This window comes from Podarcis muralis, chromosome 7, assembly GCF_964188315.1.
Source record: "Podarcis muralis chromosome 7, rPodMur119.hap1.1, whole genome shotgun sequence".
Classification (NCBI taxonomy): Eukaryota; Metazoa; Chordata; class Lepidosauria; order Squamata; family Lacertidae; genus Podarcis; species Podarcis muralis.
In genome coordinates, this window is record NC_135661.1 from 40477839 (window position 1) to 40503071 (window position 25233).

The 25233-nt window shown below is 45.0% G+C and overlaps 1 protein-coding gene across 1 annotated transcript; it reads right to left on the bottom strand.

The window, feature by feature from the left end:
* Window positions 1-10717: 10717 nt before the first annotated feature.
* Window positions 10718-20783, bottom strand: FOXF1 (forkhead box F1). Its single transcript, XM_028740064.2, has 2 exons — window positions 19168-20783; window positions 10718-12320 (listed from the first exon to the last, which is right to left on the bottom strand). Exons 1-2 carry the CDS (start codon window positions 20237-20239, stop codon window positions 12163-12165), a joined length of 1230 nt encoding a protein of 409 aa, XP_028595897.1. The 5' UTR covers window positions 20240-20783; the 3' UTR covers window positions 10718-12162.
* Window positions 20784-25233: the final 4450 nt, after the last annotated feature.

Genomic DNA, 25233 nt, shown 5'->3' on the forward strand with positions numbered 1-25233 from the left:
GTATCTGAGTTTCCCCAGAAAGGTGTGGTAGTGGTTTTTCTCTATTGTGAAATGGTATCAGCATTGACAACTGCGTTTCTTACTTCCTTGCAGGTAAGAAGGTTATAATACGTGAGAGGAGTAGAGATATTGTTAAAAAGAGATTGCAGCTAAGTTAACCAGATGGCAGGAGGAGGGGGGTTGTTCATTTTCTGGGACACTGGCAGAGCATACATTATGAAATCAAACCAGACAGAAGTAAAATTGTCTTTCTTATTTTGTCCCCAGCACATCCACATCTGTTTGTCAGTCTTTCTAAGAGAGCTGTTTCCCACACCAATTTGTACCAATTAGTTATCATGTGGTGCTTAAAGCTTGCCACTGTCCCTGCCTTATAAGCAGCATGTAGAAAGGTATTCCAGAGGGTGGGTGCAATTTTGACCATTGCCCATGTTGAATGGGGCAGATGAGAGCTCACCAATAACTGGAGTGCCACAGTCTTGCAAAAGAGAAAAGAAAAATACCTTCCTCTTGTTTTGGTAAGAATTTTAACAGTTGCTATATTAAGAGGTGGTTGCCTTCGTAGATGATTTCTATGACTTTGGACTGTTTCATTTACAGAAAGCAAAGTTTTCATCTCCGAAAGGAAACAATCACTCAAGTTGTTGATATATGGGAGTCATTCTTTGCTGCTGCGTGTAAACAGGCGCAGCAATTCCTATTGTACATAAACTCCTGGTTCCTTGCAAATCCCCAGGGAAGCATTATTATATCCTGCTTCTTCCAGGTGTGGCTTTGCTTGCTGACCATTAGATTTGGAGAGCTTTTCGCAGAAAGGAATATATCCCAATACCTTGGGGCTATTTCTGGCATTTCAAGATTCCATTCCAAACAGCAAGGGGACTCAAAATATGAAGTGCCAGGAAATGGAGGGAAAACTCCAGAAATACTTTTTTTAAAAAAAGAAACCTAAATGAATTGTCATAATATGATTTAGGAGCAAATGTCTGCCTGGCTAGAATTCACCAACATGTCCCCCTTTTGAGGAACGTCCTTATAAATGCATTTACAAAAGTGTCAGCATCATAAAGCTACGCAGGTCCTTACCTTTAAAAAAATAAATCTTTTTTTAACACTTTATGGCTAGAACTCTATGCAGGTTTGCTCGCTTTCAAATAAACTTGCATAGCATCAGCTGGTGAGTTTTCCAAAGTCACTCGCTTCTTAGCAGTCATAAATTCCATGAGTGGCCAGCAGGCAGCGCAATTGGCGCATCAAACATCCATTGAAATCTTAGGCCCTGCATCTCCGCATGGTTTTTAAGCATCTATCTTTCCCTCTCCTACATTCCCCAGTTTGTTTGGTTTCATGTTTACGGTTTTTATATTTTATGGTCTGTTTTACTGGTAACCACCATCAGTACTCTTTGGGGTGGAAAGGTAAGTTAGACGTTATTTAAGTAACCAAATAAAAACTGATCATAAAAAGTCATGCTAATTGAGAGGTTTGGTATGTGGGCATGGGGGGGGTGTGGAGAGCAGGGAACAGGGAGTTATGGTCTAAGTAATGTTCCAAGGAAACATCGGAAAGGGGGGGTCCAAAAATGTGATACAGTACTGAAATTGTGCCAGATTTTGAATTCAGTAAGAATTAAATATCTGCACCTCTTGATTAGTGTGTCTCACTGCTGACATAACCATTTCTCCTTGATTCCTCCCTCTGAATTTAACAAGGACTGATGAGGCTGTGGTGTATACCTTGTAGAGCTGTGGTATTCTGAGTCAACACATCAGGGCCTCATCCAGGCCCTGCCCCAAGCTATATTTTCCTTTTACCTTGAATGTTTATCTTGCGAACCACCGTGAGATCTTAGGATGGTGATACGTGTCTAATAAATAAATAAAATAAATAAATAAATAAAATGTTTGGGTTTTAATCTTTATTAATTACATTTACCCCCGGATTTTTCTCCAAGGAATTCCAGGTGGCATATGGTGTTCTCTTCATTTTTTTTAATCCTTATAACACCCCTGTGAGGTGGGTTACACTGAGTGAAAGTGACTGCCCCTAGGTCTCCCATTGTGCTTCATGACTGAGTTGTGGGTCTATACCTGGGGTCTCCCCAGTCCTAGCCCAACACTCTTAATGCATTGGCCCAAAAAATCATTGCAAGCATAGAGATTTATATAAAACTAAATTACATTCAATGGGGTTGCATCCACGCTAGTTGTTTAATGTTATCTTTAAACAATCACAGCTGCTCCTCAAGAATCCTGGAGAATAGTTTGTTAAGAGAGCTGTTAACCTTCAGGGCACTATAGTTCGCAGAACCTAGAACAAGCCACAATTCCCAGGATTCTTTGGAGGAAGCCACGCCTGTGGAGGTGGAATGGGCCAGGACTGAAAAAGTGCTATATAGTGTGACCTGGATCTCCTCTGAGTAGAATTTAGAGTGCTCCAAAGGAACTCTTTCATGTTACGATGCCTTCCATCTTCACTTTGGTGTGATGGGGACTAAATCCAAATGCGCAGGAGGAGTCTATGAAAAGCTGCCCTCCTCCAGGGAAATGAATGGAGGCTCCCTCATGAACGCTAGAGAACATCCAGTGCTTCGTGGTGTGGTATGTCATGGCAGCTACCAGGCCCCCTGAAATGCGTTCACAAGCCAGTAAAAATGTTAATGACTGTCAGACAGCTTGGGGTGAAGGGAATCCAGTTGGCAAATCCTTGTGTGAAATAAATATCCCCCCTCCCCTATTACCCCTGCCGTGGTCTTTGCAAAAGAACAGGGTGACTGCTGTCATGTGTGGCTTAAACGGACCATAACCAGACACACTTGGTGTCTGATTCCCAGCAGAGATGTGGATTCTTGCTGCGATAAGAATAGACCTGGTGGGACAAGACTGCATTGGAGTCTGTAAAGTTTTTGGAAGCTGGCTGGGTGGCCCATTCCTTTGTCGTCAACATTGGTCTTCATGACAGCTTCATGGGTGCCCTTGAATTCAATGCAATGGTGTATAAAACACCATTGGTGGCTGCACAGCAACAGCTGAGAGCCCATGAGGATGATGATGATGATGATGATGATGATGATGATGTGTTTTTTTTTACCCTGCCCATCTGACTGGGTTGCCCCAGATACTCTGGGCAGCTTTCAACACAATATAAAAGAACACAACAAAACATCAAGCACTGAAAGCTTCCCCAAACATGGCTGCATTCAGAAAGTGATATAATTGTTTATCTATTTGATATCTGATGGGAGGGTGTTTCACAGGGCTGGCGCCACTACCAAGAAGGCCCTCTGCCTGGTACCCTGCAACTGCACTTCTCGCAGTGAGGGAACCACCAGAAGGCCCTCAGAACTGGACCTCAGTGTCCAGGCTCAATGATGGGGATGGGGGTGCTCCTTCAAGTATACAGGGCTGAGGCCGTTTAGGGCTTTAAATGTTCCATGTTCAGGGGCAGCCTACCACTGGAAGCCAGTTACTGGGGGCAGGCTCAAAAGCGGAGAGGGCTGTTGCCTACTTGGGGTCTACCTGTAGCAGAGTCTGTTCAATACACATGGAAGCCCAGATCAAAAAACATGGGGAAGGCTCTGTCTTTGCAGGGGCAGAGGCCTGGTGGGGTGAATGTGCACTCATCCACTCTAGAAAGCTTGGGGCCTTATCTTCACTTCCCTGTCAAAAGGTGTATTGCATGAAAAGGGGACCTGCCTGTTTAGTCTGAGCTCAATGGCCTGTGGAATAGTTGGCATCCAAGGCATCTTCTGGTTTGGCTGGTTCACTCAACACTGAGCCATCTGTAACCGTGCAAAATCTCACCTGAAGCCTGCAGACCAAGCCCCTTGGCAGGCATGCCCACAATTCAAGATGTGTCATCTTTCCTCCTTCCTTGTACAGGAGATCAGGCCTGACACTTTATTGTCTGATATAAGTAAAGGCCAAACCTAAATGCTTCTTCATCATAATCATGACCCTTTTATTAAAAGATAAGACAGTCCCTGCCTGCCAGCTTACAAGGATACATAAGGGAAAAGGGATGGGGAGGAGAGAAGAACAAAAGTGCTGGAGCACCTGCTCTTTCTCTGGCCAACAGAAGGGAGCAAGCTGGCCTGCCCTTTGCCTTGATGTTCATCCTGGGAAGCTCGGGGCAGAGGCCAGCATTCCCCTCCCAGTTAACTGGCCTTTGAAGCAGAGTGTTCTTTCAGGGAGGGAAGAGAGGAAGCAAGTTTCTGGGACCAACAGATCTAGATGATAATCAGGAGAATAAACCTGCAGTTCTCATTGGGGGATTTGAACTCCACCACTCTGCAAACATGTACACTTTCTAGAAGGGATGGTTGCTTCAATGTCAAGTCTCTCTGGAATCTGATTGAGAGGTATTATTTAGGAAGGGGGGGGGAAAGGTGAACAAACATATTGCTTCTCGAAAAATTTCTCCAGTATGCATTGACATTTCCTCCGCCCCGCTCCCCCTGGACTTCTTGCTATTACTATTTCAGTTAGGGCTTGTGATGGGGTATTTTTCTTTCCTTCTCTTTCGGCTTGATGAATGTTGCTTTACTAAAAAAAGAAAAACCCACACACACAATCCCAACCTGCAGAAATGGCCAGACACATGCCAAGCTTGATCCACACAGCGAGGCATTTGTGCCATTAATTGCCTCTGCCGAAGTTATTGATAATTTCATTGTAAGCTGAGCCGAGAGAAATCCCCCTTGGGCTCAGAATAATCAGGTCTGAGAAGAAACAGCTTCGTGAAAGGTAGATCTCCAGAGAGGCCGGGAACTGTGGTGGGTCCAGAGAGGAGAAGAGGGAGGTGTGTTCAGGGGGAAGGGAGAGGGAGTCTTTAACTAGGATTTCATGCTAGTTAATTTCAGCCCAGAGAGAGCTAAAATTGAAAGGCAAAATGATAACAGCCAGAATCCATTGAGAAGTTTCCCAGTAAGGATCCCATTGAAAGAAATAGAGGGGGGGCACAGAAGATTGGGGAAGTGTTGACCACTAGATCCAGAGATTCTACTGCTGGAATATTATTATTGTCAGCAGCATCAACATTGAATTTATTACCCACCGCCAGCAGGTCCCAAGGTGGGTTATAACAACATTAAAAACAGTTAAAACAAATTACATTCACAGGAATAGGGTGGGTCTTGGATAGAAAAAATATGTAGTAATAGTAGTAGCAATTAATAATTATAACCTGCCCTTCGCCCTAAGGTCCCTGGACAGGTAACAGCATTAAAACACAATATTAAAAACAGTTTAGAACAACTATGAAAAGAAAGCTTTCTTCTTGTTTTTGTAGGCCATTGGCAGTTGATGGTTGTTGTTGTTTTTAATTGTACCATTTTTAAATCATCTGCAAGTAATTTCAAATTGCAACTTTTGGGAAGTATCCCCAGTATATCGATAATTATTGTTAATCATAATAATACTCCAGGATATAATAATCTGTGAAGTAAGGTTTAGGGTCAGGGAAGGAGCAAACACGATGGGTGAAATTGGAAGATTAGAGGACTGAAATCTTGTACCCACCTACCTGGTGATGAGACATGCTAAACTCAGTGGGCTTATTTCTGAGTAGGCTGGCAAGGAGTTAGCACTGTTAATCTTACAGAAAATTATGAAAAGTTTTTTAAAGATCAGTATCCACTATGTAAGTACATGGTGAGAACACTCCAGTTTAAGAATTGGATGCTTGAGGATTTTGTTCAGCTTGCATTTTAAAGTGGAACAGTTTGCACTTCCCAGGCAAATATGTGAATTGGAATACAGTTATCCTTTGGCTTTTGCACTTATCCAGACTTTTGGGATACATTTCCCACCTCAAAGCATACCAGAATGCATTGTAGGTGTATTTTTGCAAAATTACTGTGCATTTTAAATGAAAGAGTCGCAAATGGGATCGGATGGGACTGGACAAATTTATGAATAAAGACATGCAAAAGTGAATCATCTATCCCTACCTCTGTGTTCACACACAGGTCCCATTTATGAAATGAAGTTTGTGTTGGCGGTCTTCCCAGTGGATGCCCCTTTTAAAAAAGGCTACCTTTCCCTTATTATTTTCCACAGGGCTGTTATATATTCATTTAAATTGAATTGCCATTGAAATTGCTGAAAAGGAGTGCATCTCTGGCATTATAAAATCCTGAATCTTGGAGGAAGACGGGAATAATTGCCCAAAATGCTGAATTAGTATGAACTTTGTGCAGATTAGGGATGCGGGTGGTGCTGTGGGTAAAACCTCAGTACCTAGGACTTGCCGATCGCATGATCAGCGGTTCGAATCCCCGCGGTGGGGTGCGCTCCCGTCGTTCTGTCCCAGCGCCTGCCAACCTAGCAGTTCGAAAGCACCTCCGGGTGCAAGTAGATAAATAGGGACCGCTTACCAGCGGGAAGGTAAATGGCGTTCCGTGTGCTGCGCTGGCTCGCCAGATGCAGCTTGTCACGCTGGCCACGTGACCCGGAAGTGTCTGCGGACAGCGCTGGCTCCCGGCCTATAGAGTGAGATGAGCGCACAACCCTAGAGTCTGTCAAGACTGGCCCCTACGGGCAGGGGTACCTTTACCTTTACCTTGTGCAGATTAAATCCCTTTTGAAACTACTTCTTTAAAACAGAGAGACAGAGAGGGAGGGACGTATCTATCATAATCATATTCATTTTTACATGTATCACTTCAAGTTATTTACCATATTTTTTGCTCTATAAGACTCACTTTTTCCCTCCTAAAAAGTAAGGGGAAATGTGTGTGCGTCTTATGGAGTGAATGCAGGCTGCACAGCTATCCCAGAAGCCAGAACAGCAAGAGGGATTGCTGCTTTCACTGCGCAGCAATCCCTCTTGGGGTTCTGGCTTCTGAGATTCCGAATATTTTTTTTCTTGTTTTCCTCCTCCCAAAACTAGGTGCATCTTGTGGTCTGGTGTGTCTTATAGAGCGAAAAATACGGTAATCAATTTGAACACGTTTTGTAGATAAAAAAAACAGAAAGAGTAGAATTTTGACTGGATTTGGACTGTTTCACAGATGGAGAGGGAAATGTTGGCATTTGGAGTTAAAATGCCCATCAGAAGTTGAACTTAATGTGGATTCCCTACTGGAGGAGCACACTTCCATATTTTCCATCTTCAAAGTATCACTGTGTATACATCCAGGGTAAAGTGTCCTCCAGCAAGCAGGGCATTTAGTGCACACTTCACGGTTCTGCTGATGCATTATAGTTCCTGCCCTGAGCAGCAGACTGGACTAGATGTTCCCTTTCTTCTCTGTCATTTTATGTGGAGCTCTTTGGAATAAGACCAATGGCTCAGCATCCTGCTTCTAGCAGTAGCCAGCTGGATGGTGGCATTAGCACTTGACACTGAATCTCTGTTGGAGGAGCAAACTTTACCCTGACTATAATCACACTGAGGCTCTGAATTTAAGAAAACAAGAAAGCTACACTTATTATAGGAAATGCATGCATGATAGGAAAGAGCCCTCATTCTATCCAAAGTAGGTAGATGTACCTTGAGCCATGCTTGCTGTTGCATCTCAGCAGGAGAGAAACAAACTGTTTCTCCTCTCCCCAGGTGAGAAGCAGGAAACAGGAAATGAGCCAAGCACCTGAGGGAAGGTCAGAACAAGTCAGAGAGGACAGTCTAGGACAGGCTTCCTCAACCTTGGCCCTGCAGATGTTTTGAGACTACAATTGCCATCATCCCTGACCACTGGTCCTGCTAGCTAGGGATCATGGGAGTTGTAGGCCAAAAACATCTGGCGGGCTGAGGTTGAGGAAGCCTGGTCTAGGAAACATGGAGGTTCCTCTCTCTAGCTACTCCTTCTAGTGCAGACGCATCAGCCCCTGGTGCAAGCTAAGTTGCATCCCAACCCTTCCAACAAAAAAGCAACAGCTTTTGCATAGATATTTGGAAGTGGGAAGTTAGGCTTATTTTTTGCATTGTAGATTTAGGATAATTTGTCTGTAGAATGGAGACGAGGCTGCACAGGTGGCACTGTGGTCTAAACCACTGAGCCTCTCGGGCTTGCTGATTGTAAGGTCGGCAGTTCGAATCCGCGTGACGGGTTGAGTTCCTTTTGCTTTGTCCCAGCTCCTGCCAACCTAGCAGTTTGAAAGCACACCAGTGCAAGTAGATAAATTGGTACCACTGTGGTGGGAAGGTAAATGGCATTTCTGTGCGCTCTGGCTTCCATCACGGTGTCCCGTTGTGCCAGAAGTGGTTCAGTCATGCTGGCCACATGACCCGGAAAAACTGTCTGCAGACACATGCCGGCTCCTTCAGCCTGAAAGCGGAGATGAGTGCTGCACCTCAAAGTCGACTGGACTTGACCGTCCAGGGGTCCTTTACCTACTCAGAGCAGACCCACTGAAGTTAATAATTGACTAACTTGGGTTCATTCATTTAAGGTTTAACTGGTGGCAATGATTTTGTAGTGGCCTAGGTTCTTGTACTGAAAATATTCCAAAACAAGTGTTGGGAGTTTACAGTGAAGCAGTACTAGGCTGCCAGTGCAGACCTTCAGTCATCCAGTGATTCAGTCATCCAGGGCACAAATGAGTGGCTAGACTTTTCTAACTTACTTCTGCTTCTCTGCTGCTCTAGACAGGGAAGGGTATAACAGAGCTGCCCAACATTCATTCAACAGTAATACAAATAGCAGAGGGCTTATCCTGGAAACCTGGAAGCAAATATAACATGACAAGAAGCAAACCAGTTTGATTTGTAAGTTAGCACAGGAATAGATTCAGCATTAACAAGGTTGAAGCATCATGGCACCATATTCCAAGATGCAAATCTGTTTTCTCAGATAGAACTACAAAGAATGAGTAAACGTATGGTCTTAATGAGTGATTCCCAGCAACTGGTAGTCAGAAGCCCACTGCCTTTGGTTGTGGAGGTAGAACTAAGCCATCATAGATAGTAGCCTTTTTAAAAGCCTTCCAAATTGGTGGCCATTACTTTCACATGTGGGAGCAAGTTTCATAGTTTAACTACATACCGCATAAAGGAGTATTTCATTTGGTCTATCCTGAATTTTCCAACATTCAGTTTCATTGGATGTCCATGAGTTCTGGTGTTAGGAGAGGGAGAAAAACTTTCCTCCATCCACTATCTCCATGCTATGCATGGTTTCATAAACTTCTTACCTACCTCGGGTGTGTGTTCTCAAATATTATAAAGAACGTAAGCAGCAGTGGACTTTGGGCGTTCACATTTCAGCCAAAAATTGGTCTTCGTCCCCGTCCCCCCACCTCTCTCCTTCCATTCGAAGTCATTGTTATAGCACCCTCTCAGCTTGGTGTGTCTATTGCACTTAATACTGCAATCCTATACACACATATCTGGGAGTAGGTCTCAGTAAACACAGCGGAGCTTGCTTCTAAGCAAACACGCCTAGGTCTGCATTGTCAGTAAAGTTGAAAACAATGAGTCAAATCAGTCATGCCTTAAGTCCCATCAAGTTCAACAGGAACTAAGTTCAGATCACTTGGTCTGCATCCAACCCAATTTTAAAAAAAATCAATTATTTGTTTGTTTGTTTGTTTGTTTGTTTAATTAATTAAAGATTTTCTTGATTTACAAAAGTGTGTGGAATGTCTCTCTCTCTCATATTTTTTCCCATGTAACATTTTTACAAATCAGTTTCATTCGTTGAAACATTAGGAAGAAAAGGGGGAAATTATTTGTAAAGTGTATTGTTTGAACTTTAGAGGATTATTTTTTAAATGATTATTGTTTAAAGGATACTTTTCAAGCATCGTGAGGCCTGTGAAAACCTTGAGCAGAACACTGGAAAGAAGAGCCATGCTTAACACCTCTAACTGCACAGCTGGGTAAATTATTATTTGCATGTTTTTTTCTTTCTTTCTAGCTCCAATAAACACCTAAGGTTGCGTCTGACTAAGTCATACACAGAGGAGACCCACTGAAAGTGATTGTGTTAAGTCCATTGGGTTAAATGTATTTGTTTGAGTGTAAATAACTTGGATGCAGCCCTTAGAGACTGACTTTTCAAAAGCAGAAACTTCAAGAAAGGACCTGAAACTTCTGCAGGAACCCTCACCTGAAGTGATTGGCTCTTTTATTTCCATGGTACACAGAGGGAAAGAAGACATGCTATAAAGGTAACACTTAATAGCTGAATGAGGATTTAAACCCATGTCTCCCTAGTCCTAGTCTGACACCCTAACCACTACACCAAACTTCATTTTAAATCTCTGTAACCCACCGTGAGATCTTGTGGTGAAGCGTGTGTAAGAAATCAAAATAAATAATAAAAATATTTTTTTTATTGCCCTTACTGTTTAGAATCGCATTCCCCCCCCCCCTCACTGAGTGGCTTATATCTAACTATTAATAAATTGGCTAGGTGCAGGGATCTTTTTAAATACCTCAAAATCTGTCACACTCTGCACGTGCTTTCTTGATCTGAAACAATCCAGTCCAGAATTCTCCCACTTGTATCTACCCTGAAAACAAACTCCCCAAGCTGGAGCCTGGCACAATCATTCTGAGAATAGAAAGGTAAAAGGGTAATTTTTTCTCGCTGTCCTCCCTACACACAGAGATCCAAATGTACAGGTGAGACAATTTGGTGCCCTTCAACGACAAGAAACACCCTAAGTTGGGGACCTAATCTTCTCTGAGTTTTATTCTCAGTATGCCACTACACAGATGTCTATGCCACACGATGATTTATTTACTGGTTATACAATTTGTGAAGGCTGTGTATGAATACCATACATTTTTTTTATTTGCATTCCATTTTTTTTAAAAGGACAAACGTACACAAAAGCAGGGGGTCTAAAACCCCTTCCACTGTCATTACACTTTTATACAGTGCAGAATGAAACTTAAAATAGGTGTGCCACCGAACTGTACAGTCAGGCAAAAGGGGGGAGGGGGAGGAAATGACAAAAGCGTCCTTCATATTTATATTTTTATATATATAATATATAATTATATATAAAACATAGAGAAAATTGCTTTGCCATGCTGCTGCTTTTGACATTAACGATGGTTATTTCACACAGTCCCTACGGCAAATATTGCCAACACATTAACCACTTTAATACTGATTGACCAAGGCTGCTGTTGTGTTTTATTAAAATGTTGAATAAATAAAAGCGTGAGCCTTGTTAATCGTTTCCATTTTTAACCTTTATTTCTCAAAGTGCTTTTTCTTTGTAATTTGGTACTTTACTATTTAAAATAGGCTTGGGTACGGTCAAAAAGAAGTGGGGTGATTTCTACAGGATCGTGTGATTGAGCACCCAGCCCAACATCCTCAGTTCTACTGTTGCATTTTCTGTGTGTTTGTGTGTGTGTGTATCTCATCCTGTTTTTCAAATCCCCACCAACACCTGAAGGTAGAGAAGGCTTTGGAAACTCAACGCACAATTACGATCTAGGAAAGAAGATATGGGAAGAGCACCATCTCAGCACTCACTCAGATGTCTGGAGAGTCTGCCATTGCCCTGAATCAGAGGTCAAATAAACAATGAGCCATATGTATATTTCATGCTCAGTCCCTAAAATATAAGAAGAGAGGTTACAACTGGAAGCCAATTCTGGTTGCTGAATGAAGGACCCAGTGATGGACACCACATGAAAATGACTGTCGTTCACCATCGCTGTCTGCGTTATTTGTGCTGCTTTACTTTGTACAGCAGATCCCTGACCCTCAAATTTTAGAATCCATTTTCATTAATGATCATTTAAAATTGTAGAAAATTTGGGGGTAGGATATATTTTTAAAAAGCAGAGTTCATTTGAATCCTATTCCTTTTTTAAAGCGGGAGTGGGGAGGAAACCACAAAGTGGTTTTTGGAATTTTTACCAAATCACTGTTCTGAATGTACTGAGACCCAAGATGAAAGGACAATTGAGTACTTAGTGTTTTGACATTGTGCTTCACCTTCCCCTACAAAAAAAAAAGCACACACAACGCATCTTTGCTCCTCTTCAAGGCTTCCTTGAGAACAGCGTGTTCTTCTCTGTAGATGTTTTGAATATTCATATACCTCATGAGCAACTATCAGTCTAGCTTCTGGGGAGGTTCTTTGGCTCCTAAAGGGGCTTGTAGAAGGAAGTTCCACAGTTCTATACAGTTTTCACTTGGATCTTTGGGGATTGGCTGCCCCTCCAAGAAAGCTCGGCTCCCCAGCCCTACTGTCACATCACGCAAGGTTTGATGTCTTGGTATGTAACTTGCTGATGGTAGTAAGAGCCGCTACCTCCTGAATGCATGGAAGATGACGCCATGGCGTTGATGGAGAACACAAATTCTTTCCGGTCACACATGCTTGGAGATTGAGAATGGTACCGGATTCCTGAAAGAAAAGCAGAGAGCAGATTTAAGTGACTGGGAAGAAGACAAGAGACAGAGAGGAGGGGGTAAAATATGTCACCCTGGAGATATGAAACTGCAGAATTAGATCCTAGATTATACTTTGCTTCAGCATGAATAGAAACTGTGGCCTGTCATTTTAAGCCATTTTACTGCCTTTGGCAAAGGACAAGACCATGGGTAGGCAAACTAAGGCCCAGGGGCCAGATCCGGCCCAATCGCCTTCTAAATCCGGCCCACGGATGGTCCAGGAATCAGCATGTTTTTACATGAGTAGAATGTGTCCTTTTATTTAAAATGCATCTCTGGGTTATTTGTGGGGCCTGACTGGTGTTTTTACATGAGTAGAATGTGTGCTTTTATTTAAAATGCATCTCTGGGTTATTTGTAGGGCATAGGAATTTCATTCATCCCCCCCCCCCGCAAAAAAATAGTCCGGCCCCCCACAAAGTCTGAGGGACAGTGGACCGGCCCCCTGCTGAAAAAGTTTGCTGACCCCTGGACAAGACTGTGCATTCGCCATGCTGTGCACAAAATCTGACTAGACTGGTAATGGAATCCTACCTTAGCACTGGCGATGGAGTAGAGTCCTCTGCACCCTAGTGCCGTACGTTAGCTTAGGGGCTCCAGGGCAGACCATATCCTAGCCACTTTCTGCCCCTCAGAATTTGCTGCCTGAGACTTTCTCTTTTTAGTCAAGAGAGCAGAGGCAGCTGCTTCATTTTGCCTCATAGAAGGAATACATAAGGAACACAGGAAGCTTTCTTCTACTGAGTTCATCTTGCCCATTGGTTCATCTTGCTCAGTACTGTCAACACTGTCTGGCAGTGGCAGTGGTTTTGGGCAGCAGTCTCTCAGCCCTACCTGGAAATGCTGGGCACTGAAGCTGGGAGCATCTGTGAGGCCGATGATCCATCACTGAGATGTGTGTGGCCCTTTCCCTGATGTAAGATGCCCAAAGAAGTCCAGGTCTGAGGCAGAGTAGCTGCCTCACATAGATCATGTCTGAGGTTCAGTTTTTTACATTTCCAACACAAAAGGGACATCATGTAAGAAAAATGAAATAGAATTCTCTTTTCTTTCTCTTTCTTTCTTTCTTTCTTTCTTTCTTTCTTTCTTTCTTTCCTCTTTTTCTTTTCTTTTTTTTGCTTTCCTCCCTTTTTCCTTTTTCCCTTCTTTCCTCCTCTTTTCCTTTTCAGAACAGATTTTAGAAGCATTTCTTTCACTCCAGTGTACTATAAAAGGATACTTTGTATTGGGTATGAACTTTTGTATGCCTTTGGGCAAGGATCAATAAATATCTATATTAACAGAAGACTGGAGAGCTACTGCCAGGTATGGTCAAGGATAATAAATGGGTAACAGAACCTGTGCAGCTTGCTATCCTCCACATACTGGGACTTACCACGTACTTCACAGCCTCTGTGTTGTGTTTTAGTTGCAAGCAGGGAGCAAAACCTGAAGATTTACTGAGCTTTCATTAGGCTGAAATTAGCTGGGGGGGGGGGGGGGAGAGAGGCAGAGTGGGGAGAGGATGACGACTTCAGTAGGCCTGAGCTACGTAAGCCAGTGGTCTGACTCAGTAGAAGGGCAGATTCCAATGTGGCTGAGTTCCACTTCTGGCATGCGCGGGTGGAATTTTTGAACACATCTCCCCTTCATCCCTTGAACAGTAGAACCTCATGCCATATCACAAGCTGCTTCTGAAACTCTGTAGTAGTAGTTACAGCAACCTGCAAAGGCAACCTGCCATACAGAAGCTTCTCTTGGAGAAACACAATTCCACAGACTTGCTGCTTGTCTACAACTGGTTACACAATTCAAGTCTTGAGCCTCACTTTCTTCCACCTCAGTTTATGGTGACAATAGTCACCAGTCCACAAGATCTCCCCCTAGGAGGGGCTTCATCAACCCCTTGGAATCTGTTAGACCCAGCTAGGTGATGTTATGGACTCTGAACTCTGCCGTTCTTAATCAGAGGAAATTCCCACTTGATTGGAATGGGAATTTTGCCCATTCGCAAATAGCAGGATGGGATGGGACAGTCTGTTTCCTGGCTGGCCAAGGAAGGAGGACTGAGGGTTGGGCTTTTTTTTCTTTTTGGTGCTTGTGTGTATAGATTTGGCTTTCTTGATAAAGCTGGAGGACTTGCTTTCATTCAAGCCAGAGGAAAAACAAGCCCTGGCTTTTAATTATTTCTAGGGTTAAATTACTACTGTACTCCAATGAAGACTTGCAATGAACATAAACAAAACCTATCAAGTTTTGGACCACAATCAGACATTTTATTAAAAGCAGATATTAACCTTGCTCCTTCTTCTGAAAAGGAACATACCTTTCTTCTACCCACCCATCCCCTTGCATGGCTGACACTACAGGATCAGGGCAGGCCTTTGCAGTAACTTGTGGGGAAAATTATCTATGGATCCACATCTGCTGATAGTATTTAAATATACTTATTTCATTGTAAAATCTAATCAGTCTGGAACATTGGTTCCTAATTAACAAATTTCATAGAACACTTCCTCACACAGTAACTGGATTACTCATATTTAGTGGTTAACAACTTGCAATGGATAGAATTAGCATTCCTCTCCCTTTCAGAATTGTAAACCCTTTCCGTTTTTAAAATAACAGCCCTATCTCTACCCATCTATAGAGCAGTTAACAACACCATATACGGACTGCACAATGGACTTATTTAAGTGATTTTTTTAAAAAAACACTTTTGCGCCTATATGACAATAGAATAATTTCTTAATTAATTGGTTGTCATTTTCATGGTGAGTTAACCAAGTAAAGAACTGACAAAAATTATTAGTAGTAGTAGTAGTAGTAGTCATTGCCTTTTTAAAATGTTGTTTTTTGCATGTCTTCTGTGGCTATCCCCTCCCCCCATTTAAAAATGGATTATTTGGTTTCCAAACTCATGTAGCAGAAGTCAGAATGATATCCAGGATTTATAACTCCCTCATTTGTCCAGAATGTATTTTTTTAAAAATAAAATGCTCCTCGTCCCCTTTATGTTGCTAAAAAAAAACCCTAGCAGGTTAAAGAAACAGTAGGAGACGTGAGTCTTTATATTTTGAAAGTGAGGTGGTTCCTATAGCTTGCTTTTTTAAAAATGTAAACCCCCACCCCTGGGCTGTAAAAAAATAAGCTTGAATTTCCTCCCAACTTTCCATAATTTTTCTCTTTTCGTCTCCATTATTTTCCACGCGCCTTTTTGCTCCCCTCTATTGCTACTAGTTGTCCTTAACTCTGCCTGATGCCCCGGACCAAACAGAGGTGAGAAGACCTGTCGGGTCAGTAGATCGCTCCATTTGGAGCAAGGAGGAGCGGCTGGAGTTGGAGTCTGAACCAGGGAGTCAGAAGACGGTGGCCCGCCGTGATAACGCCTCCCTGATTGCCCGGCTGCTAAAACTAGAGAGAAGCTGTTAAAATACAAAGGATCCTACCCCCAACCGTAAAGAAAAAATCATCTCTTCTAACAGAAGCAACACCACAGGACCCCATCCGCAAAAAGGCCATAGGGAAGAAGAATTCTTTAAAAGTCTTTGGACTCTGCGCTTTGGCTAGCCGCGGCCTTTCGGCGCATCAGGCTAACTCTTTTTCCGAGCACAACCCTTCCACGTTTGTTTCGGCTATTTTATTTTTTAGGTCTCTGAATGCTTGCACGCTTTTCTTTACTCCCCCCCCCAAAAAAAAAAAAAATATTTTGTCTGCTGAAAAGACATTTTCCCTTTTCTTCCCCTACGAATTGGAAAAAGAAAATCAAACTAACGCTTGTCTTCTCGCCTCTTAACACCCCTTATCTTTCCTCTCCAGTGACCGACAGAGACCTTGTCAATTTCCCCTTGCTGGGCTGGTCAGTTTCAAACCATTATTCCCTCCTCTTAGTAGAATCCCTCATCATCCCCATGCTATTAAGACTTATTGGGTGAGTGGGGGGTGGGTCTCCCCACTCCAATCACCACCGAAAGAGAGTACGTAGTGCATTTTCATGTTTTTCGCAAAATCGAAACAAATCGCGCAGGTCCCTTTTTCTCTTACGGCCTCCGCTGCAAAGATGTCTTCGCCCTCCTTGAACGCGAAAGAATCCGGCCAAGGCAAGCAATGTCGAGAACGCAGAGGGGCTGTTGGGAGCGGGGAGGGGGGTGTAATTTGGAGAGCAGACAGAGGGGTGGGGGAATAAAATAATAATAAACAAAACCGCCCTAACAAAGCTGGTTGAGGCAAAGAAAGATGTTTTGTCTACAAAGGAGAGTTCAAAAGGGCAACTGAAATTAGGCAGTCAGTAAAATACTGACACAGGATTGACTCCTTTGCAGAGGATCAGCTCTGGGAAAGAAGGTTTGGGGAGCAATTTGAAGTAGAAGATTGTATAAAGAGAATCAAGAGGTGGAATATATTGGATGGTGATGGTGGTTGTTGTTGTTATTATCATCATCATCATCATTTTTGAAAATCTGTTTCGTTTCATTGGGAGAAATTGACAGCGCAATCCTATGTGCATCCTCCCAGGTAAGTGCGTGTAGGAATGCAGCTTTAAGTTCACACTTTGATCACTGGGGTATTTTTAAGGGCTTGGTTTTGGCTAGAGCTAGACTAAAATTACTCCTTGTCACCACTGCTGTCGTTAATTGCTGCAGTGGCACTCTGCTCGGTTTTGAATTGATGAGACCGGTCAGTATTAGAAGTGCTAATTAAATAGGATTACTATTAATAATTACTAAAGTCGTTGTTGCCTCGAAAGGAGGTGGTGCTAAACCGGGTTAATCAATTGTTGGGGAGAAAAAACAAAACAAGTAGTAACAAGAGTTCTATAGCGTCTTAAAGGTTAACCAATTTTGTCCGCAGTAAGCTTTCTGGGTTGCATCCCACGTCGCCAGATAGCTGCCACAATAAATGGTAATATTTCAGGTGCCACAGGATTCAGTATCGTTCCTGGTGTTGACTTTAATAATAATAATAATAATAATAATAATAATAATAATAATAATAATAATAGGGACGACAAGGAAATTAATTATACCATCATTTTTCTGACTTCAGAACAATATTTTCCTATATACGTTTAAGGCAATTGGCATTAAGATATATTGGCACAACTTGCTTAATGATGTTAATGCAACTATGAACAGGTTTTCTTTCTGCCACGTTTGAGGTAGGAACTAGGGTCTATACTGGGATTAATTCTCTGACCCCCCAGAAAATAAAACCGAACTTCAACCTTATTTCACAAATCACGCTGTTTCTTGTTTTGAAATATGCTCCTTTCTATGATGTAAAACCGGGTCATGTTTATTAGGGAACCGCAGCGAGGAAATAAAAGTGACGCGATGACAAATCTGTGACGCCCCGTACAATTCCAGGGTTTGCGCACATATATTAACCGAAGCGTAGGTAGGTATTGCTGCAACTGTATTTAGACTACACTCCTATTAAAATCAATGGGAATTTCCCTATTTATTCCGTAACTGGATCCCTAAAACGCGTTACATCTGTATGGCACTATATAAGAGCATTTTTTTAACTCAATCTGTAATGTGTCTTTAATGGATTTCACTGTCACCAAACCATCAGTATATAATAGAGTTTCTAGGCTTCTACACATACAATCATTGATGAGGCCCATGGAATATTATCCGTAATGTTATTCGGAATAGTATCAATAGGGCCGAAGCAGATTTAATTATTCCTAACGCACGTACTTAATGGGTAGCGTTAAATTTCTCTTAGAGAACGGGGCGCGCGCGAAGGTGGAGTGGGTAGAAAGGAAACGTCATCAATCCCACAAACTTCAAGTCAACTACTCTGACTAAACGAAGCAAAAAATATAAAACAGTATTTATGTACACTGCTTCAAAATGCATCACCTTCTCGCATTCTTGAGAACACTGTATTTCTGGGTGCGATTTTCAGAGGGCTAAAAAACTTTTGGAGCTGCCCTCTCGCCTTCTCCACAACTGAATTTATTCCTTTTCTCTATGAGCAAAACAACTGGAGGAGGATTGGCGGCTGAAACTGGGTGGTGGTGGGAAATATCCCCCGTTTTCTGCCCACAATCCCTATTTTTCTAGCTATACATCCACAATCCTGCTTGCTCCCATATCCAGCCCCTTGACCCCTGTTAATCGGCCCTCCCTCGCTCCAGTACCCTATGATCTCACATAAATCTCACGCGCACCCTTACTTCACTTTGGAACAGCCTCTACCTCGCTCCTAAAACGTAGCTTTCCCCGCACAGCAGAGGGACTGACTTCTGACGTCCCTGATCCGCTTGGGTTCATCCAGTCACCTGGATAACTTATCACCTAACCATACAATCAGGATTTCCCCACATTTTCAAAGCGTACCAGCATTCGTTTAATAGGAAATGGGGTCGAATTGTTTCCAGGCTTATTTGGGGGGGGGGTTATTTTTGGTCAGGTGTCACATATTTTAGCCTACATATCCGGCGCTAAAAGTGAACACGGAACTTGTTTGTTACGGATCCTTAAGAAACCTGTTGTTCCGTTGCTTGTAACTGGGTGCTCAGAGGTCTGTTCACAGGCACCCACTATGCATTTGAGATTTCCCCTGGGTTTGCAGCGCTGGACGCCTGCTCTTCTCCCTTTAGCTTTACAGCTCCTGGATTCGGCTGTTCCCATAACCCCGAACAAAACCTTTAGCCTCTGTTCTGCGCTAAGCGCTCCCCAAATTATGGGCATGTTTCCTTCCCTCTTCCAGTTTACGTGCGGCCTGATCGCCGCTCTCTCTCGCGATCTCCCCCCCCCCCCCCCCCACAGCGCGCAGGGGCGCCCATCCCCACACCAGCCCGGCCTTACCTTGTAGTTCTGCCGTGTTGTGACTGTTTTGGTGCAAGTAAGGTTGCTCCAGGGAGTGCGTGGACAAGCCCGACGAGAGCGGGTTCCCTGCCGGATTGCAAGGCGACAGAGGCTGCTGTTTGATGTAGGAAGCTCCGCTGTTCAAACCCGGCGCTGCGGAGGGCGCCCAAGCGGACGGCGCCGTGCTGGAATAGACGGAGTGGGGCTCCATCACGCCACCTCCGGGGAGCAGGGGCGAGGCGGGCACCGAGCCGTCGTGGTGACCGTAGTCCCCTCCGGCGGAGCCTCCTCCACCTCCACCTCCACAGCTCCCCATATAGGAATGGTGCGCTCCGTTGGAGGACAAGTGGGGTACGGAGTGGCCGGCCAGTCCCATGCCGTCGACGTTCATCATGCCCAGGGCGCCGCCGTCTAAGGGGAGGCTGTTTGGCGGGCAAGAGGGCCCCTGGAAGCCGTAGCTGTCCGGGAGGTGGTTGAAATTCAAGTTCATCATGCTGTACATGGGTTTGAGGGCCTGGCATTTCCGCCTGAAGCCGCGGGGCCTCCGTCGGAAGGAGCCTTCTTCGAACATGAACTCGCTGGCCGGGTCGATGGTCCAGTAGTGGCCCTTGCCCGGCCGGCCCAGCCCTTTGGGCAGCTTGATGAAGCATTCGTTGAGCGAGAGGTTGTGGCGCACCGAGTTCTTCCAGCCCTGGTACGAGCCGCGGAAGAACGGGAAGCGGCTCTGCAGGAACTGGTAGATCTCGCTCAGCGTCAGGCGCTTGGACGGCGAGCTCTGGATAGCCATGACAATCAAGGCGATGTAGGAGTAAGGCGGCTTCTCCGGCCGTCGGATGCCCGCGTTGGACTTCTTCGCTTTGGTGCCGCCGCTGCCTCCTCCTCCGCTGCCGCCGCCGCCGCTGCTGCTACTGCTGGGGGTCGAGGAGGTGGTGGACGACGCCGATTCCATGACTGCTCCCAGCTGCTGCTGCTGCGCCTTGTCGGAGGCTGTCGACATCGGAAAAGCCTCGGCCTCGGCAGGAGGAGGAGGAGGGGGTCGAGAGGAAGGAGCGCGCAGCAGTCCTGCGGTCATCGACGGCTCCCGTTCGCCGCCCCCTCCCTAAAGGACTGGCTCCTGGGCGGAACAGGGAGGGGGGTCTGAGCTCCCCCGTCCCGCTCCCAGGTCTTTCTCTCTCCTGCGCCCTTGCTTTTCCTCCAGAGAGTTGCGTAAAAGCGCTGCAAGCCGGAATGCAGAAGAAACGGAGCCGATCCCAGTCGCCTTCTGTTTCAGTCCAAGCTAAGCTGCGGGCTCCTGTCCCTGACTAAGGGGGAGTGGAGGTGGGGAGACAGAGCCAAGGCCGTGAGAGAGGGTAGAGGAGGGGACAGCTGTCCGCTGGACCCCCGGACGCGAAGCAAAGCCTCCTCTACCTGGAAAAGGCGCGTCTCCAAACCCGCCGCCACCCGCCCCTCTTCCTCACGATCCAAGCCGGCAGAGAGGCTGTGTCCGAGCCTTCTGCTCCTAATCCGGCGTTCCAAGCGGGAAAAGACTTCCTCCTCCTCCTTCTCTTTTCCCTCCTCCTCTTCGCCCTTCCCCCTTCCCCCGTTTCTCAGGCTTCGCGGGAGGCGCGGGCTTTCTCCCCACCCCACCCTCCCCACCCCCTGCCTGACCAGCGTTTCCTCCCAGCAATCCCCCACCCGCCACCCCACCCGGCCTCCCAGGCTTCTGCCAGCGAGGAGTTGCTGTTGCTGCTACTGCTGCTGCTGCTTCTCAGCCCGGTGAGTCGCGGGTTCTGCCCCCAACCGGAGCGGTTGCCTTTAACTTTTATCTCAAGTCAGCGGGCGCCTGGCGGCTCTTGACAGCACGACGTAAGAGGCAGGAGGAGTCCCCGCCTCCCCTTCCCTCCCCGGCCCGCCAGGCAAGTTGCTCCCCCTCCCTCCCTCCCTCCCTCCCTCCTCCTCCCCTCCTCCTTCTTCCTAGTCTCTTTTCCGCGTCTTAGCTCAACATTGGTGGGCGCTGTAAGGGGCTTCGCTCCAACCAAACGGAGGGATTCAATGCTGCCACCATCACCCCTCTGCCGATCCCACCTTGTCCTGATGCAGAAGAAGGATCTCCCCCCCCCAAAAAAAAAATTCTAGGCTCCACCCGAACCCGTATAATTCCTTCACATGCACACACGTGTTCACCACCTCCTCACTGGAGGACAGGGGTTTTCAATTGACCCTATGGATTCACCCCTTCCTCATCACCCCAAACCCTAAATATATGGTGTGAATATATTTGGAGTAATCTGTTTTGGGTATGCCGAGGGGATCCTAAATCCATTTACTTTACTTCGTTTGTGTGTGTGTGTGTGTATTTTAGGCCGGGATCCTTAGGCCGTCCATCCTTTGGGAACGATCGGCGGGACTTGCTCCCGAGGTGTAAACCAGACTCGGGTCCGTCCACCTAAGTAGTCCTGAGCGCACGGAATGAATGGACCGCCTTGTGTTTAAATCGAAGGGTGCTGCTTGGGCTTGAAGACTATCTGGGCGTTCCGTACATGATTCTGGATTAACTAGCTGCTAAATCGCTTCCCAAACTCTATTTCTCCGACGCCCACATATAAACATCCCAACGATCCTCCGCTCTTTTGGTTTCAACTGCTCTTACTTCTCCGTCCAAGGAAAATCTTTCTCTGTGTCCAGAGACTACTTTCTGCTTGTCCATTTCCAAACGTGTTGAAAGGCCACTTAGATCCTAACCTATTTTCACACACACACACACCCGCCTCATTTCTTTGCTACGCAAAACCAGTTGGTAATACTCGCGAGGAAGCGATTTCCCTGTGGCCTTGTTTTGCCGACAAAAAAATAGAAAGAAATTAAGAAGTCTGTGCGCGCGCGCAGAGGAATAAACACAAACATCCCTCCCTAACAGCAAGACGTTTGCTAGAAATTGACCAGTTAATTGAACGCATTAAAAAAAAGGACCAGCAGTTTTGTTTATACACAAATGAGACACACCAAAAATTAAAGTGATTCCCGGATCTCCCCTGCCACCAAGGGGATCTCTCTGGAAAGGCGGTAGGTTTGGAACTCACCCACTTTTAAAAATCAAGTTTCTGATTTCTTTGCGAGATAGACGCAGACAAGGGGCAGGATGTTTATACAGCGCAACGTAAACAAGTTCCCGGGCCTTTTTTAATAAAATGAAAACGTCCGGAGTTTCTTCCAGTGGCCCTCAGCTTATATTGCTGATTGTTTAGGGCTTTTCTTCCACCCACCCCATACATTCCCATTCCAAATATTTTCTTCTGTAAAAAAAACAAAACAAAAACCGTACTGGACGCGTTGGTTATTACTTGATTCTACAGATTCTCAAAGACACTCGCACGAAACGTGCTTCCTAAAAGCGTCTCCAAAAAACATCTCCAACCCACATTTAGAGAAGGGTGGGTGTCCATCGTCCCCTCCCTATCATTTTTTTAAACATTTTTTTAAAACTCTCCGGAGAATCTTTTCATCCGCTTCCCAGCCTGCCACTCACTCATCAAGGTAAGTCACTTCCAGATTTTGTCACCCTCTTTTCCAGGCGCGCGTGGTAAATTTAGCGCAATTAAGCTGTTAAAGGGGTCTAAGTGTGGGTGAGATTGGAGGCAAGGGGGGGCAGTTTAGCTTTCGCACTTAATCGCTGGAGTGGGGTGATGTGTGGAGAGAGAGGGGGGAAACAGATCTGCTGTTTCTTTATTCAAAAGATGGTGAGGGCCTAGAGAAGCATTTGTTTTTTCAAAGCATTATTTAAAATACACTTATAATGCTCCTTATGGAGAGAGAATTCCTGGCTGGTGGTGGGGCACGCACCCCATTCACTTCCCTCTCTTACCCCGTTTCCTTTTAAAATGCTTTTTTTAAAAAAAAATTGTTGTCCCTTTTTCAAAAGAAAACTTGAGATCCCAATCTAAGATCCTTCTGGGAAGGGCGAATTGCAAGCAGACGTTAGCAGCCTATGGGGCGCCTCACACATCTGTGAGACCCAAGGAGAGCAATTTCACATCAGAAACAGTTTCTGTCCTGTTTTCACTCCCTGATAAAAGAAGTCGTAGGGTGGCAAGCTTTGTGTGGTGTGTGAAGGAGAAGCTAAGAAAAAATCCAGTCTTCGCAATTGCAACAGAAATGACTCCTGCCTGGGACACACAAGCACGGATATCTCCAGATACAACGTGGGGGGTGGAAGGAAGAGGGAATGGTACATTTATGTCCCACTCCAGTCTCTTTGCAGCTAGAAGACAGAACGTGATCACCAAAGTTCACCAGCAAATTTTCCTTTCGTAAACCTTATTGAAATGAATTGAGATGGGGGTGAAGGACAGCCAGTCTCATCAAAAGGGTTTGCTGGTTTAATACTGCAATCCTAAAGGCACTGACAACAGCTAGTGCGTCCCATCGAATTCCAAAGGTCTCTAGATAATATGCTTTGGGCGTTTTAGGATAGGGTTTAGGATAGGATGTGTTATAAAGAGGTGGATTGTTGAGGGAGCCGATTTGATAGGAAAGGGATCGAGGAAAAATCGGTGCCCCTGCTTGCCTGTCGACCGCATTATCTCATTAACCAACGCAATGTGCAATACAGTAAAATAGATTTTAAAAAAAGAAAACCACACTGTAGAGATAAACTCAAAGGAGAAATACTGACTTCTTCTTGTCTGCGATGAGATCGCGCTGGCTCGGAGCCCAGCAGCTTCTCCTCAGCTGCTTTGAGGATCCCCATGGCTAGGAGAGCGGTGCGCTTTTGCGCATTTATAGGGGGAAATGTTCGCACAGCGGTGAAAGGGGAAACGATCGTGATTCAAATCAGGACGTTTATACAAAGCTGTCAAAACAGACATTTCCCCAGTTATCTTAAAAGACCCACAGACTGAACCTTGTTTGTTTGTTTGTTTGTTCGTTTGTTTTAGCCAGAGAAAGCCAAACTGCAGAGCAATCCTATGCACGTTTACCTGGGAATAAACCCCGTTGAATACCGAGGCGGGGCCTTCAATAATAAGCAGGCACAGGTCTGCGCTGTTGGCACTGTAGGCTTCTAGGGGCAGAGGCCTGCCGGCGTCTTTGCCTTATATCTCATGTCTGAGTATAAACGGAGGGCATGGAATTCACAGCAAAGCCAAATACGACAATCATAATAAATAATTACTGTTTTAAAAACAGCATGGAATCCACCATGTGAAAACAACCTACGTTGAACGTAGGGCCACGTTGAAAATCTATTTGGAAAGTTAGTCGTGACTAAGCAAAGCCCCACTGATTTCTGTGGGAACTGACCTAAGTCCGGATTCAAATCTATGTGTTTTCCCCTATCAGAAAACAGCACACATATTCACACACCCTTCCTTTTTGTATCCTAGAGTTCCTTTCGCTCTTGCCCAGCAGACAAATCTCTGCTTTTATTCGCTTGGGCTATAATTAAAGTTTCCTCTTCCATTCTTCCACCGGCTCAGCAACCGGCTGGGTTCCCTGTAAATTCCCGCATTCCTAAATGCAGCCACTCGGTAGGGGGATCGGGACCTTGACTCCACCCGAACAATGAAGGCTTCTCTACCCTTTTACCCTGAAGGCAGTCCACTTCCCACGGCTTTTTCCGGGGTCAATGTGTTTAAAGGGCACAAGGAACTGAGCCGAAATAGTCCACGTGTGTGTGTGTGTGTGTGTGTGTGTGTGTGTGTGTGTGTGTGTGTGTGTGTGAATATAGTGCATATATATATAGTATATATATAATAGTGCATATAAAGAGAGATCTGTAGATATATATGCTTCCTCGTAACCGCAAGACGTCATTGTAAGAAGGAACTCCGCTTTGAGGTTGTCAGAGTGGAAATAATGGGGGGACCCCAAATCTAGGCATATTTATTTGGCAGGGGCAAACCCACCCCCCTCATAGAAAATAAACGGGGCTTACTCCGAAATTTAAAACAACAACAATGTTTATGGCCCAGTTTTAGGCCGCCTGCGATGCCATCTTTAATACGCTTCATTTAAAGGAAAATCACCCGCCTCGCCCACAAAAAAACACCTCATCCTTTTTTTTCAAACACGAGTGAGCACGATCCGACC

Bases quoted from the DNA above. Each gene is read 5' to 3' on its own strand.
- FOXF1 (XM_028740064.2), bottom strand. From the start codon at position 20,239: ATGACCGCAGGACTGCTGCGCGCTCCTTCCTCTCGACCCCCTCCTCCT. The intron at 12,321-19,167 runs GTAAGGCCGGGC...CTTTTCTTTCAG, and splicing joins CAACACGGCAGAACTACAAG to GAATCCGGTACCATTCTCAA.